Raw genomic sequence first — 17,003 nt, forward strand, 5'->3', positions numbered from 1 at the left:
TGCAGAAAATGACGCGATGAATCGAATGAGACCACGCGCAGATTTTTATGTCAAACCGTTTAGGAGATATAGCGGTTCAAAGTATGAAAATTCTGCAATTTAATTTTTTAGAAAATGCAGGTTTTGAGCATTGTTTGACGTTCCTTGCCTTCCTGGTGTGTGTGGGTGATCTCATCTTGCAGAAAATGACGCGCTGAATCGAATGAGACCACGCCGGTGGCGCACGGTGAACCCCAGGGGGACGTCATCGGGGACCTCACAACGTGGTCGACGACGTAACTCAGGCTTGTGCAGTGTGGAAGTGTGCCCCCCAAAAACAAGGCGGGCCCTTGGAATTTGTCTGGAGTTCAAGAATAAAAGGGACTGGCCTTGGAAAACAAGGGAGCCTCCTTGGAACGGGAGCAGAAAAAAACAGTTCTTGTTTTTCGAGGAGTCGCGCTAACCGTGTGCTAATTGCACTTCATTGGACAACGTGTCCCGCCTGGTGGACACAAAATTCAATCACCATCCAATGTGTGCTTCGATGGGTCCTATGAACAAAGACCGATGTCCTTTGGGCCGCTCAAACAAGTCCGACCTCCTTTGGGTCGCTCGAACAAAGACCGATCTCCATTTGCCAACCTCTCAACGCGTTCATTTTGAAGTCTCAGAACAATCTCTACGTTTTGATTCCACACAAAGGAGTGTTGGATAATCATTCTCTAATATGTTTGAAACAAAACCTGCAAACCATCACTTGAGTTGGATGTCTGTTGCGAGAACCACAAGATTAAGAAGCGGCGAATGCAGAAACGGCCGAAATGGAGATCGGTCTTTGTTCGAGTGACCCGAAGGAGATCGGTCTTTGTTCGAGCGACCCGAAGGAGATCGGTCTTTGTTCGAGTGACCCGAAGGAGATCGGTCTTTGTTCATAGGACCCATCGAATTGCAAACGGGACAAAAAGACATGTGTACCGACTTCTGTCTTTTACACTAAGAAAGGTATGTTTTAATTGTAAGTAGTATAACATGAGAGAGAACATCTTGCGAGTGATTTGTCGGCCGTTATTCGTACGACGAAGAATGCTCTTGAAAGAGTACTCAAGAATACTCGTAAGCTATACAATAAACCCGAAATTTAGGATTTCTTGCATATGGTAACCCTCTTTATAAATGATAAAAAGACTATAAAAAGGCTGACAATATTTTTTTAAACAAATACATAATTCAAAGTTGCAATGCAAGTAACAAGGAAAAGGCACCATTAAAAAAATCAGTTGTTTCTTTTTTTGTAAATTTATTAAGCGTGCGCACTCAGGTAATAGAAGCACAAAGACAACCGACAGAAAGTCGAAAATTAAGAAGATACTTGACAGAACAGGCTTTCCTTTCGTTATGAAGATTTAACTATTCATATGATGGATGCAAAACAAAAAATACTAAATAAACCTCTTTTAAAGACCCGGTAATCGTCTATGCGATTTTAGAATATCAGTTAAAGAAGCTCAGGCGCTAAAAAGAGTCAGCAATCACAAAGCTTCACATCCCTAACAACCGGCGCGTAACACACTACATCAACACTAAAGTCAATCTTGCAGAAAAAGTCCGTAGTAATCTGTGCCATCAACTTTTTGCTAGATTTCTGATCATGACACCAGACTGCTTCGAACGTGAACTCTCGCAGCAGCACCATCCTCCTCAGCTTCTTGAGGCCGCAATAGAATCAGTGGCGAAGCTTGGTTTCCGGTCCATGCAAATGACTAAAGTCTCTTTGTTTCTTTCCGTGAACATTTTGGCTTGGCACATAACTATTACAGTCGGAAAGAAAACGATAGGTCTGATCAAGTGATATTCGACCAGCATTTACTTCGCCTCGCAACCCTCGTTGCTCTCATTGCATAGCACATCCACACTTAAACCACCATCGCGGAAAAAGAAAGCTATTATCTGCGCTTTCTGCTTCGTGCAACTCTCCTTGTCATGGCGACAAAATGAATCGTAAGCATCTCGTCGCAGCAGCACTATCTTCTTCAGCTTCTTGAGCCCACAACGCACCAGCTCCCTGGCGAGGTCGGGGCAGCCGTAGGGCTCCGTGGAGGCCGCCACCAGCTGCAGCTCCTCCAGGGTGTCGGCGTGCGCGCGCACCAGGGCCAGCGCCGTGACCAGCGGGTGCACGCCGCAGCGCAGCCACCGCAGCCCCGCGGCAGTCCCCGGGAACGCCAGCACCGGCAGCGGGGCGTCCGGCGGGCAGTGCAGCTCCAGGCGGCGCAGCGACGCCATCCGGACCACCTGCTGCAGCTGCGGCCCCGTCACGTTGCACACGCAGAGGCCCTCGAGCAGCGGCATCGCCAGGGCCGCGTCCAGGTGCTGCTGCTGCGGCGACACCAGCTGCAGGGCCTTCAGGCGGGGCGCGACCTGCTGCAGCACTATCAGGCTCCAGGCAGGGTCCACGTCGCAGTGCAGGCCCAGCAGCGTGCGCACCTGAACAAGGCACCATCATCGCTTAGTGAATTTATCAAATTCAATTTTTTCGACACCGTTTTCGTTTGCGTTCCGTTTGCGTTTTGGACACCGTCCTAACACTCTCAGACCCATGTGGACTTTTTATTGAGCAGACGTAAAACGTAGTATTTTATTTTTACCTCTGCACATTTTCTTATCGTTTTTAAGAAAAGGGACTACAGAAATTAAAGAGTATGTTGCAAATGACAATAAGTTAGGTTTGATGGATTGAACACCCTTGTATGATAAACAAAATCGTACAAAGGTGATAAGAAAATAGTAAACGTTTGCGCTAAAATCTTTTTGGCAATGGATAAAATGTCGTACGAGGCCGAGAATGTAACTTGTTAACAATGTAGCCCTTTAACGCTTCCTTGAAGTTGAAAATTTCAACATGTTTCACAAGGTCAGGAAACGTTAAGTTACTTCTGAAAATATATTTATGACGTACAAAAAGAGAACTTGGTGGTTTTTATGACACTAAGTAACTTTAACACTATTTTTCTCTGGTCATTTGTCACGTATTTCACTAATCCAACAACGAACTCATCTCTAGTGTCATAGAACTCTGCGATGAACACAGTACGTAACCAGCACCGCCACCTTACCCATGAGAAGTTAGTGCCTGCCAGTAGTTCTCCCTTGGGTTTTATGTCGACGCAGAAACTGATGGCAGCAACGTCGAGGACTCCTTCCTCTGACCCAATGTGTGGTTTCTGAAAACAGGAAAGCAGGCTGTAATGAGACGGCCTAGGGAAGGAATACCATTTAAGGGGGTTCCTCAGGAGGCTGAGATTTGCAATGCAACCCTTTCGACTGCCACTCACCAGCTCGGGCGGCAGCAAGCGGAGTACTTCGGCGCTTCCCTCTTTAAAGTGAGACCTTATTCCGCCGGTGCGGCCCCATTTCACGTGTACTACCGTCGTCCATATCCGCCTGCCTTGCATTCTAATCTCTCCAGTTCCGACCTGTGTGACAGTGCCGGGTCCGGGAGGCGTGCCGTCGTAATCGTCCCCGTCCCTCCAGCCCGGTCCGCGCGCCACCCTGCTGCCCACGCTGAAGGTCACACTGCCCTCCCCGTCCACCTCGGCCTGGTTGGAGCGATCCTCCCAGAGTAGGGCTGCGGGAAAGAATTCGTTCCGGAGGCAAGGTATGAATGAGTCATAAGAGAGAGGATGGATGGACCATGCGGAGTGGGGACCTCACCGATATCGCCCATTTCCTGCTGCCGCCCAGGTTGTTGCTCCGGCGCGCGCAGCCCCCCTCTGCAGACCAGTTGGCACAGCAGCAGCCTGGCCGCCGCGTCCTCCGCGGGCCGCACCTCGCCGGTCCACGCCACTGGCCCCCCAGCAGCGCGCCGCACCGTCACAGAGCACGAGGAAGAGGGGCTGGACAGGTCGGCCGCCAGCTGGACCGCCGTCTTGGGCAATTCTGCGGGACACGGAAGTTGTGAGACGCCAATAAGTACTCAAACGCATGCTGGGCAAGTTACACACTGAAAAACGTATGCTTGGCACCGTGTAACTCCAGGCTAAGCATAGGCATGAACTACACTCGGCTTCAAGCTTTCCATTTTGCCTTGAGAAAAAATGACGGTAAATCCTGGATATTTTTTGCCAAACTTTACCGTACTTCATAAACCAGTATCCACCGTACAGTCTACAGTATTTACCGTACTTGTTTTACAAAATATTCCGTAGTCTTTAAACATTAGTTACCGTTCTTCCGTACAGTCCATGCCGTAGGAAGGACCAGATCTGGTCCCAACAAAGGCCGCTTTCAAGAATTGTCCACATCCCTTGCAAAATGGAAAATATATGGGCACTAAATGGACAAAATATATGGCCCAACATGTATTGACGCCATATGTGGAAAAGATAATTTAGCAAGATACTTTTCCGATATAAAAAATATGTGGCAAATATATAAATTTCATACATTGCTCTATATGTAGGCAATATATAGTGTGAATACACTATGGAGTCTGATGACTCAGAGACTTCCTGTACTATTATAAAAGAATGTAAACTTCGCCTTGCGAGGACACCAATTGTGGTCGCCTAGATGAACTTTTAGCCGCCTTTCAACATCCAATGCCAAGATTTTAAGAAAAGTTACTTGAAAAGTCTGCCCTCCTCACCCTGCCCCATCCCACGACGGGCACCGTGTCAGATATTGAAGCGTACATTTCTCGAAGATAATGTTATATGGGGAAATATATGCATTATATATTAACGGGCATCAAGATATACCCCCATATATAAACCACGTATTGCGCAAGATAATTTGCAATATATTGAGCAAGATACAATTATATTGACAATGCATGAAACATATATGCAGTCATATATTGACACATATTTTCCATATATTTTCCTTTTAGCAAGGGATCAGGATCTTGCAAAAAGGGGGTCGACCGACTGAAAAATTTTATTGCACCTTTCGATAGGTCTCGTCAAGACCTTTCCAACGAGTGGTCGGAAGGGGGGTCCAGGAGCCCGACGTCAGCAGTTGGGTACATCAGGAACTTGGAAAAAGAGGGTCAACGGACTAAACAAAATTATGGCAGTTTTTGATAGGTATTAAAAGTACGGGATTGCCGGGTAAAAAAGTACGGAATTCCCTGAAAAAAAAGTACGGTGTTTCCTGTAATAAAAAGTACGGGATTGCCTGTGAAAGAACGACGGAATTGCCTGTTTAAAAAAGTACGGTGAGGTCTGGAGTAATCAGTACAGGATTTACCGTGATCTTTTCTGGCAGTGCTCCCGCCTATCTAAATGCGTGGGAGAATTTCTTCTCTACGCTTGACGTCAAGCGTTAAGTCTTCAAGCCTAGTTGTATGCTTGAATCAAGCGTACAACTACGCTTTACCAGTGTACGGAGAGGACTGTACGGTACTACGGACAATAATGTAAGAGCCTACGGAGAATGTTGACAAGGGGGCTACAGAAAATTACTACAAGCTGTTTACAAAACTTTCCGTAGCTTTTTGCCACAGAGTATTGCAAAATTTAAGTTGTTCACTTTCACCGACAAGCCTTACCGATCTGCAACACGGTCCGATGGGCCTGCTCCCATGCCGCCGTGTCCGCCTCCAGCGCGTCCTCCAGGCGGTTCCTCGCTGCGACCAGGTCAACATGGTGCCTCTCCAGCCAGTCGCCGCAGTCGTCCGCCTGCCTGGCCACGGCCGCCTTGTCCAGGACCCCGGCCAGCCCCAACAAGCCCGCCTCGCCCTGCCGGAGCGCCTCCAGGAGCGGCCCTGACGCCTTGGTGCGCTGCAGCTTGAGGCTGTGCACAGTGTGCGAGTCCAGGCATTCCTCGGTCGCGGCCTTCTCGCAGGGGATGCACCAGAAGCGTGGGGGCCTGGAGACAGACAGTGCATTGTTAACGTAGACAACGCTGCAGAATGATTCGGAGAGTCGTTCTCGTCGCTTTGACCATCTCGCACTTGCTCTACAAATCCAGAAGCGTACATTGCATGCTCTGCCTGGAGCATGCCTGCAAGCATACTCTAGCTAGCGCATGCCTGCGAAGCATGCACTTTACTGCAGGAAATAACCACAACAAAAGTACACAAATTTCTAGCAAATTTTTTTTATCAGGAATTTAGTGTACTTTTCAAGTACAACAATTGTTGTACGAAGTACAATGGAACTGGCATGAAGAGTGCTGTGCAGTGCAGGGCTCGTTGTGGTTTGTACAATTCTCGTACTTTCTACAGTCCCTGTCGTACTTTTACTGTAAAGTTTCTGTTGTACCTTTGTTGTACTATCTACACTTTTTCTTGCAGTGTTACTAGTGCATACACGCTTCCTGCTGCAGACAACTCCCTATCCCTTTAACACTAAATATGTGCTCCAGTTCATTAAGCAATGTACGCTTTTGGATTAGCGTGCACGGAAAGCCCCATGAGTGCGCCTGCGGGTCAAGTCATCACATCCATTTGACACTGAGACTTACTTGAGCGGCGCGTTGAGCAACTTGTAGTTGTCGATCAAATTGTCCAACTGGAACACCTGCGGACCGAAGGAGAATGGAAGAAGAATGGAAGAAGAATTACCATTGGAGTGTTTTCCTCTCTCCCCCTCACTGTTGCAAAAAATTTGGAAATATTCAAGCACTTTTGATGACAATTTTCCGAACACGGAAATGAATTTTACTGATCTTTGCACATTAACTGGATGAGAAAATTCGAAACTTCTTCGTAGAATTTCTTTTCCCCCGCTGGCAGGCCGCCGAGAAGGCCGGTACAAGGACTACTAAGACCGAGGGGTGCACTCGGGAAATCATAGGAACCGACTAATACATCGAATAGGCTCTATTACGCCGGGGCGAGTTAAACAAATATGTCCCAAAACAACACAGAAATGGGTAAAATTCCGAGAATTTCGACTATTCGGCAACTCACCCTAAATGTTTTGCACAAATTTTGGACGAGACATCACAGTGTTTTGTGCACATGAACTTTTTATACGTATAAGTTGGTACAAAACTTTGCACAAAAATGGGGATATATGGGCAGTTTATCGTACAAAAATTTTACGCAAAGTTCGTGTGCACAACAAACTATGATGTCACTGATTTTTTAAGTGTAAAAATGAACTAATTTAAAACGCAATAACATTTTTATTGCATTAGTAGCGCCATGAAAAAGTTATTGCATTATAAGTGCAATAATTATTGTATTGCATTGGCGCATTTATCGCATTATTAGCGTAGTTATCATTTTATGGCACCAAAACTGTGATAATCTGGGCCCAGATCGGCCAAAACCTAAGGGACTTATTGCATTTTTAATGCGATGATTTTTGGCCCGTCCCGTTCATTTTTTGTAAAAAAAATGACGGAGGGACGGGCATATAGTATGATCCCTGCTGTGCGTCCGTCGTCGTCCGTCCGTCCGTCCGTCCGTCCGCCCGTTCGTCGAGGACTTCCGTGGTCCGATCTTGGCCAAATTTGGTATGCAGCCTCCTTGGGTGACCCTAAGAACCGCCCGGTGGCAGCAAATCCGATCCGAGCCCGGGGACGCTGCTGCAGTGGCATCATGGTCTACATGGGGTCGAGAAGGATCTCGGCAACGGATACAGCTAGCAGGGCATGTAGGGGTATTTTTGGAATCGGGGCGACGAGAAAAAACCAATGGTGCCAGTTTCGAGAGAATCGGAGAAGTTCGGACCCGGGTTCAAATCCCAGCGGGGTATTTTTTGAACATTCTTTTATTCGAGTTTTTGCATTGTTTCTGACGTTTTTGAGGGTGCTGATGACGAAAACGACATTATTTTAACCCCAGACTCAGGTTTAATTCCGTCAGGGTCAAACATGGGCGAAATTCGTACGTATCTTACTGTACGGGACGGGCCAAAGTTGCCGATGTAAATCGCTACTTTTCCTGTTATTTTATTGCTGCCACAGATGCGATAATTTGAAGAAATCACACTTGCCTTTTTATCGCAGCAAATTGTATGAAACTTATCACATTAGAAATACCAGTGGTCTCGTACAAAATTAATTGTTCAGTACATTAACTGTGAACGCGAGTGAAAATCCCCTCGACTAGTGCAGTACGGTGCTACGCTGATATTTCTGATGTGATAAGTTTCATACAATTTGCTGTAATAAAAAGGCGAATGTGACTCCTTCAAATTAACGCATCTGTGGCAGCACTATAAAATTATCGCATTAAGATGCAATAAGTCTCTTATGTTTTGGCTGGTCTGGGCCTACATTATCACCGTTTTTGTGTGATAAAATCATTACTACGCTAATAAAGCGATAAATGCGCTGATGCAATACAATATTTATTGCACTTATAATGCAATAAATTTTTCATGAGGCTACTAATGCAATAAAAATGTTATTGCTTTTTAAATTAGTTCACTATTACACTTGGAAAACCAGTGTACTTCCCCTGCCCCCTATTATCTCCTTAAATGTAAATGCAGAATCCGCGCCTGACTCTGATGGGCCTTGTGGTGCAGGGAGGCTGAAAGGTTGGCCGATATAATCTTCGTAAGGAATCGCGGGTTCCAGGCAATGTCCGGCTCGGCCTCACCTTCTGGTCGACGGGGCACTGCTTGGCCGGCAGCTGCATCAGGCAAGACAGGCAGTACGTGTGGCCGCAGGGAAGGAACTTGGGGCGATGTTCTGCATCGTTGAAAGTCTGCATGCACACGTCGCAATCCATCTGCAACAACAAAATACATTTTGGTTTAAAAAAAGCCTGAAAGGTAGCAAGAAGCCAAACTTTTCAGGTATGTTTATAAAATCTCGAGAAGTTTTGATAATTTACGAAGATACTGGGTATCTTACAGAGATTCGTTGTAAGTCCGTCGACATTCGGCGGAAACTCACGGAAGCCTTCTCTACAAACTCAACTGTGTACATGGTACACTCCACCTGGAGTGTACATGCATGTACACTTCAACCTGAAGTGTACTTGGCATGTACACTCCACGTGGCGTGTACCTTCAGGTACACTGTTGCTGGCTCCTGCTGCAGGTATGAGCCACCTGGCATGGACTTGGCAAGTACACGCCAACCTGGAGTGTACATGCCAAGTACACTTCAGGGTGAAGTGTACATGCCAAGTACACTCCAGGGTGAAGTGTACATGCCAAGTACACTCCAGGGTGAAATGTACATGCATGTACACTCCAGGTGGAGTGTACCATGTACACACTTGAGTTTGTAGAGTTTCCAAAGATTCTTCGTGTTAACAAATAATACCGTAGAACGCACTGAGAAAACCTTACAAACTATTTTGGGCCTTACAAAGAAAAGTAGTTTGTATAACAAAGTATTTTGAGCATACGTAAGCTTACAAAGAAAATACTTCGTAATTTACGAACTATTTCTTCGTATAACAAAGTATTTTAGTTTGTTATATGTATGCTCAAAATACTTCGTAAGGTTTTAAGAGTGCGGAGATGAGACAAATTTCGAGGGTTTTATGCCACTTTCACCCTTTTTACCCTTTTAATTTCAACTTGAGGAGCTGAGTTGGTTATCACTTGTTCATTGACTCTTTGGCTGCACTGCCACCAAATCTAGGATTTATAGATGCATGAAACCCTCAATAACCCTCGGACTGTCGTCCCGTCGTCCCGTATTTCCCTGCAATGTGGGGTAATGTGGGACAAGGAAAATGGTAAAGAAGTATGGTACATAGGCTCTTCTAGGCAGGTTTGGAGCTTTGTAAGTACCTTACATTCCTTTAAAAGATGATTGGGGACTTTCGTGAAGAAGATATAAAAACTGGAGGGAAGAAAAATGGGTGACACTTAAGATGGCTGAAATATGTATAAACGAAAGTAGTAAGTTGTACTCTGGTTTAACCCATCACATGAAACTATAAGGGTATGCGTTTCCTGTGAGCAGCCAAGGCCTCCTACATCATGGTCTTCCAGGCGACCGCTGGAGAGCAGCGCGACAAAAACTGAAAAAATTGCGTTTAGTCTAGATTTTTGTTCATGTCCCATATTACCCCGTTCTACAATCCGTGAATTTACAAAGGAACCTTTGACAACATTTTTGACCGAAGTGCCACGTAAATTCATAACTAATTCCTTACAGAATACGCAGCGATTCGAACCACCTCCGTGAAGTTGGCATAGCCACTTAACGCACAAATAAAAAGCTAGTGAAGAGCAAAGAATCACAAAAATCGAAAACCAAAAGCGCTTCACATTAACTCAAACTTTTGAAAAACAGAAAGAAGCATATATTATCGACGTTTCAGCGTTTAACTGGGCTCGCTACTCACTGTCTGCTCCATTTCCCTGATCCGGTTTCACTCTCCTTCTCAAACAAACGAGACGAAATGTGACAAAAGTCACGTTCGTTTGAGCATTGTGTACCATTCATTGGGTGTGAATTGTCCAAAAATCAGCTTGTTCACAATCAGACGAACGTGACACAAAGCTCAAACGAACGTGACATTTTGTCACCTTCGTTTCAACGTGATGTCACGTTCCTGGAATGAGAGTGCGACCTTCGCTTCCGGTGGCTCCTACGCAATGCCCCAAATGAGTTCAAAACTGATTAGGAAAATTTGCTTTAGGGGAGATTGTCTGAAGGAAAAATACACATTTGGAAAAGCAGCTTAGGTAAACTGGGCGGGAACGGCTGAAAGACAAGTATGTTACGCAGGACTTGGTTTGAGACGAATGTCATACCTTCAGGGTGAAGAAACTCCCGGCCGTATGGTAGCTGCTGCGTTCAGTAGACACCAAGAAGCGTCCGTCCCGGAGAGAAAGGAGGGATGTAGGAGAACGCTGTCAATCGCAGCGCCAGAGCTAGAACGGAAGAGGCAGATGACTTCAGCTGTCGCAACACGAACACGCAGAGAGTCTACACTCTTAAAAGCCTACGAAGGATATGCTACAAAACTACAAAGAAAATGAAGGCGTGGTAGAATTGCTTCGTATTACGAAGAAATGCTTCGTATACTAAGGATTCACTCTCATTCAGGAACGTGACATCACGTTGAAACGAACGTGACAAACTGTCACGTTCGTTTGAGCATTGTGTCACATTCGTTTAGGGTGTGAATTGGCCGAAAATCAGTTCGTTCACATTCAAACGAACGTGACACAATGCTCAAACGAATTTCAACGTGATGTCACGTTCCTGGAATGAGAGTGTTTTGCTTCATGATACGAAGCATTTCTTCGTAGATTTTACAATGCCTTCATTTACTCCGTATTGCGAAGCGATTCTTCGTAGAGTTTTTACTGTGTACACACCGCCACAAAGAGGGGGGCGAGTGAAGGAAAGAAGAACAAAAGCCGGAAACAGTCCTTAGGAGTCGTTATGTTTACCACTACACGTTGTTTCGGGTTTCATAATTGGCTAAAATTAATTAGAGTGTCGTTTCATAATTCAACCCCCCAAAAATTCAGATTATGACGATTTTGGTAACTGGTTCCGGTGCTCATCTCTTCCGCACTCAGTTTTCTGTTGATTAGAGTATTCCTACCCAATCAGACGGAAGTAAGAAGAACTCTAACAAGAGGTACCAGTGACAGTTTCAATTACATAAGAAGATGTGGCGGAGGGGGCAGAACATGACAAACTCTCCTAGAATGACAGCCATGGTTGCCTCCACCAGCTCAAGAGGCAGTCCGTCAAACGTGAAGGACCACTGTTTTCGAGAAATAAGTTCGAGGTGGCTACAGGTAGTTGCGTGCGACGGGTTGTTCGGTGAGCTGTTACGCAAGCGATCAGGAAATCAACGAGCAAGTCTGAAGTGGTACACTCTCATTCCAGGAACGTGACATCACGTTGAAACGAACGTGACAAACTGTCACGTTCGTTTGAGCATTGTGTCACATTCGTTTAGGGTGTGAATTGGCCGAAAATCAGCTCGTTCACATTCAAACGAACGTGACACAATGCTCAAACGAACGTGACACTTTGTCACGTTCGTTTCAACGTGATGTCACGTTCCTGGAATGAAAGTGTAACGATTACGTGAATGTAGATCGACACTTGTCCCCTGAGGCGGCCAAGGTGAGCCGGGTCTCCTGACCGGAAGTTTGAAAACATTCTTTGTAAGGCTGTAAAGACCGTTGTGTGCCGGTCCTGACTCGGAACGTCAACTTATCGAGTGATAGTTTAGTCAGGATCGAACCGAGTAAAAGATAGATAAGGAATTCTAAACGTGCAAGCATCTTCCTTACCAAGATCATCGTTTTAGACTATTCTAGTCGTCGTCGATCGAAGAACAAGAAGAAGAACAAAGCCGGAACTGGCCCGGCAACATAACCTCCCAGACTGCTATAGTGGACTGGTTTCTGAGTTTTCTGTAGCGTACTTCTTCAAAAGCACTTTCGTTTGTTTCAAACACTTTTTGACTCAGGAAATAAAAATATTTGTCGACATTTCTCGTTGCAACCGGGCTTGATACCTACTCCGTTTCTGCCCGGCTTCCGATTTTGTTGTTCTTTTTGTTCTTCGATCGGCGACGACTAGAATGCTTTATTGGAATCAAAAGTGCGAAAATTATTTGTGCATCATGAGGTGTAGCGTTGTAGCGTAGACAAACGTTGTTTTCACTCTTTGCTTTGTGTTGATCAGGGACATCCACTTTTAGGGTAGTGCTTTTTAGTAGAGCTCTTAAGGGAAGGGGGTTCTGGCGTGCACAACGCTGCGGTTCATGGGGGTACCGGCATTCGAGCCAGTATAACGTTACGTTTAACACTTCAAACATACACTCAAGACTCCTTACGGACACCATGTATCCGCAATACGGACGGTTTTGTGCAAGCGTAATTACGGATGGATTTTGTTTGTAATACGGATGATTTTATCCGTATTACAAAGGTTTTCGTGTCCGTAACATACAGTCGAAAATATCCGTATGGTACGGACGTAAAACTCTTTGTAATACGGATGATTTCATCCCGTATTACAAGCAAATCTATCCGTAATTGCAATTGCACAAAAATGTCCGTAATACAGATAGCATGTATCCGTAAGAAGTTTAGTGTGTATGAGATTATATTCAAAGGTTTTCCACGTTAAATTTAGCGTACAGTCAGGCTGGGAGGGGGTGGTGGTCAAAAAGTGCTCAAAACTGCGTAACGTATCAGGGTACTTTCGTGGATCCTGAACCGGAAGCTCTCAGACGCCATGTTGGCGGAAGTAAGTCTAAACTTGACATGGGAAAGAGACGATCGTCAAACGTATCGGCCACACCTTATCCTTAATAATCGTTTGATACTTATTTGCCATGCATATGTGATTCGCGAGCAATATTTGTACAGCTCGTCTTTATTTTAAAATTCCGGGGGGGGGGGGGGGAGTTCCGGCCAATATGGCGTCTGCTTGCTTCCGGTTCAGGATCTACGAAAGTACACTATAGACCCTTTCAGTCGTGGCCGGCTGAAGAATTGAAGTATTCAACAAAAACTCCGGTACCAGCAGCGCGCCACCTAGCGGCCGTTCTGCGAACAGTCAAAACCTGAACCCTATGAGCAGATCAGTCACAAGCGTAGGTCAGGACGAAGTTCATAGCAGCGGCAGCTAGGTGGCGTGCATCTAGTTCCTGATCATTGATTACTTAAGTTCTTCACTGGGGACTGAAAGGGGCGGTCAATAGATTGCCCCTTATTTTGTTGTAAAAAAACAGTACGTCTCAAATCATTGCCTGCGAAGAGCTATCCCTTTGCAAGTTGTCAAGAGTGAACAGCTTCGGAAGCAGTTCCATCAAAACGGTACGGACGTTAGTTTAATGGAACAAGAAATCATCCTAGAGAAAAGCTGGACCGCAACATGTTGCGAGCTGATTTTTGCAGGACTTAAAAGCTTTTGATTGCCCTTTCGGATTGTCTAAACAGTGGTCTAATTTACGACGACCAAAACATCAACAGTGGCCACAAACTTTGGATAGTCGAAGTCCCTGACTTTCCCGGGACGTGGAACCAACTTTCCCTGACCAGTTTAATAGTGAAGTGAAAATTATGGAATAGAAATTCTGCTTGTCGACACTTCAAGTAATTTTAGACGAAGCGACCTAGAAGTTGATACAGGAAAATTCGATTCTGTCGGTTCGATGTCAGCCTTTAGATGAGTTTCTCGCCCACACTGCTCAATCTGCCTCCGACAATTTTGATTTTCCCGGACGATTCCCGGTCACCTCTTTTAATTTCCCTGTCTTGTCCTGGCATGTGGCCACCCTGTCTGACACAATATCTTGTCAAGGTTAACTAAGAGTTTTCCGATTTTGAGAATTTCGTTGCACCCCGGCGTCGCCGTACGCGTGCAGTTCGGAAGATAAAGAAGTGCGGTAATATTACCGTACAATATTCTTTGAGTGCGGTCAATTGTGCATTCCGACATTTTCATGAAGGAAGGCAGAAGATACTTGCCTCTCAAGTATAGAATGTGTTTTTATTTGTCCTGTTTATGTTTCAGATGGAGTGCGACGTGTGTAAGCAGGTCTTCGACTGGACGGACCGCTGCCCGAAGGTCCTACCGTGTGGGCACACTTACTGCCTGCAGTGCCTGAAGCAGCTGCCGACCAATGAGTGCCCCATCGACAAGAAGGTAAGAGGGTCCAGCCACACTGTTAGAAATTAGCTCCGAAATTTTATGGAGAAAAACCCTTAATCACGTTCATGGAGACTCCATTCATTTTCCATCTTTTTTCGGAGAGATTTTCTCAGGGCTTAAACAGATGTACTTCGGAGCATTACTTGGTTCCTGATGGGAGGTAAAATGCATGTCTTTTCTCAGATATGTTAAAGAGGACTCTGCTGAAGCATTCTTTAGTCTGAAATGGCAAAGAAGGGACAATCTCCTTCGAGCTCATTTGACTTATATCCTGCAGCTTTTCCCTACACTGAAGACTCCTTACGGACACCATGTATCCGCAATACGGACGGTTTTGTGCTTGCGTAATTACGGATGGATTTTGTTTGGAATACGGATGATTTCATCCGTAGTACAAAGGTTTTCGTGTCCGTAACATATAGACGAAAATATCCGTAAGGTACGGACGTAAAACTCTTTGTAATACGGATGATTTCATCCGTATTACAAGCAAAATCTATCCGTAATTGCAATTGCACAAAAATGTCCGTAATACAGATAGATGAATCCGTAAGAAGTTTAGTGTGTAATATTATGGAGACTGAGCTAAACAAGTAGGGGTTCACCTTCCCTCATTTTTCAACTGATTGCAAACCTTTTTTTCGTGATTTCGTGATAGTAAAGCATACATTTTTGTTCAAAATTCCGAAACTTTTCGAAGAAAGCCCTTTATGGAGAGCTCCAAGCAGAAGTTTCGGAAAAACTCCATGATTTTTCCATTTTTTTTTCGGAATCTTCTGACAGTGCAGGAAATTGCTTGGTATGCAATGCAAAGAAAGGGTACGACGGACCGTGTCTTATCGTAACAGGCTTCGCGACGCTGCGCTGGTCCGTACGTCAATCCCTCTGTTCCTCAGTTTGCTGTACTGATATTAGCATTTTTTTTTTCAATAAAAGAACTAAGTGCTTGAATACAGTACCACGTAAAGTCGTCAACACAGCAATAATTGGGAAGGCCCATAAGCTAATCTTAAAATTCCTTTTTCAACAATACACTAAACTTCTTACGGATACATCCTATCTGTATTACGGACATTTTTGTGCAATTGCAATTACGGATAGATTTTGCTTGTAATACGGATGAAATCATCCGTATTACAAAGAGTTTTACGTCCGTACCATACGGATATTTTCGTCTGTATGTTACGGACGTAAAACTCTTTGTAATACGGATGATTTCATCCGTATTACAAGCAAAATCTATCCGTAATTGCAATTGCACAAAAATGTCTGTAATACAGATAGGATGTATCCGTAAGAAGTTTAGTGTGCAATATTACAGCCTTCCCCGGATTTCTGCGCAAATGAGTTTGAATAAGTATTTTAATTTGCGTAATTACCTACACTGACACTTCCACCGTATGGACACTGGCGGGACGGTGATTCGCATTCGAAGGCGTCAGAGCGCGGCACTGTCGCGAATAGAGTAACATCTGTCGCGACTCCGTTAGGTCCTGCGCCTGCAGTCCTTCCTGTCCGGAGTCACGTCGGATATGCCGACGCCGACTAACCATAGGACTAACCGTTCCTTCGATGACGAACTTCATGCGCGTTAGATAAAGATCTGTCGCGTTAGAATAAGATCTGTCGCGCATAAGATCTGCCGCGATTAGAATAAGATCTGTCTTTTCCTCGTTAGGTTAGGGTAGGTTACAACCCGTCAATTTTCAGGCCCTCGTACCTGTTGTAAGGTTACCCATACTGTTCCACCTATTCACACTAATATGTATTATTCACACCCCAATCTCCTGCCCTGCTTATAACTCTGTACCCTCTAGTCAGTTTTCTTGAAACCCGTAAAGAAGCTCCATCAACTTGGCCTTTTAATTAATCCAACCTATCAACACAACATGGCGCAGTCGAGGACGTAATCAGCGGACCCAGCTTAAATCCAAGCCCATCCAGAAGTATCATCGATCGAAATCATCAAGAAGAGACTGGTTCAAGCAGGCCGGCGAGGCGGGAATTTTTTTCTCTATCTATTTCCCATAACCTCGCACACCACGTGGAGCGAAATTGTCAAAGTAAGTCCATTATCAATCATCAAACATGGCTTACGCAGTCCCACCACCCGATCCTGTCAAGATTGGCAGTCAGCTGGAAGAATCCTGGAGCGAGTACAAGGATGATCTCGCAATCTATCTCCAAGCTACGGGAATGTGCGATCTTGACACGAAGCAAAGAGCCGGACTGTTGCTCGCCCACATTTGGGCGTGAAGCCAAGCAACTTATATCAAATTGGAGCATCACTGAAACCATCAAGCAAGATTATGATGCACTCATCAAAGCCATCGACGACAAAGTCAAACCAAAGTCATACCCCCTCCTAAACAGACTCCCTTTTTTGCCAAAGATTAAGAAGAACTGGTGAAGACATCGAAGACTACTTTACAGAACTGAAGAAACTGTGTGAAGGTTGTAGTTTTGTG

At 45.1% G+C, this 17,003-nt stretch overlaps 1 protein-coding gene across 1 annotated transcript in view; it reads right to left on the bottom strand.

The window, feature by feature from the left end:
* The window catches only part of LOC117644044, a 66,063-nt gene extending 54,417 nt beyond the window's left edge, over positions 1 to 11,646 (bottom strand). Inside the window, exons 1-5 of the mRNA XM_034383230.1 lie at positions 11,518 to 11,646; positions 10,656 to 10,775; positions 8,534 to 8,665; positions 6,442 to 6,497; positions 5,525 to 5,844 (exon numbers count right to left, since the gene is read on the bottom strand). Coding sequence (XP_034239121.1) covers positions 5,525 to 5,844; positions 6,442 to 6,497; positions 8,534 to 8,665 — 508 coding nt within the window. The 5' untranslated portion in view covers positions 10,656 to 10,775; positions 11,518 to 11,646. The remainder of the gene's footprint in view (positions 1 to 5,524; positions 5,845 to 6,441; positions 6,498 to 8,533; positions 8,666 to 10,655; positions 10,776 to 11,517) is intronic.
* Positions 11,647 to 17,003: the final 5,357 nt, after the last annotated feature.

Source organism: Thrips palmi, unplaced genomic scaffold (genome assembly GCF_012932325.1).
Source record: "Thrips palmi isolate BJ-2018 unplaced genomic scaffold, TpBJ-2018v1 HiC_scaffold_17, whole genome shotgun sequence".
Taxonomy (NCBI): Eukaryota; Metazoa; Arthropoda; class Insecta; order Thysanoptera; family Thripidae; genus Thrips; species Thrips palmi.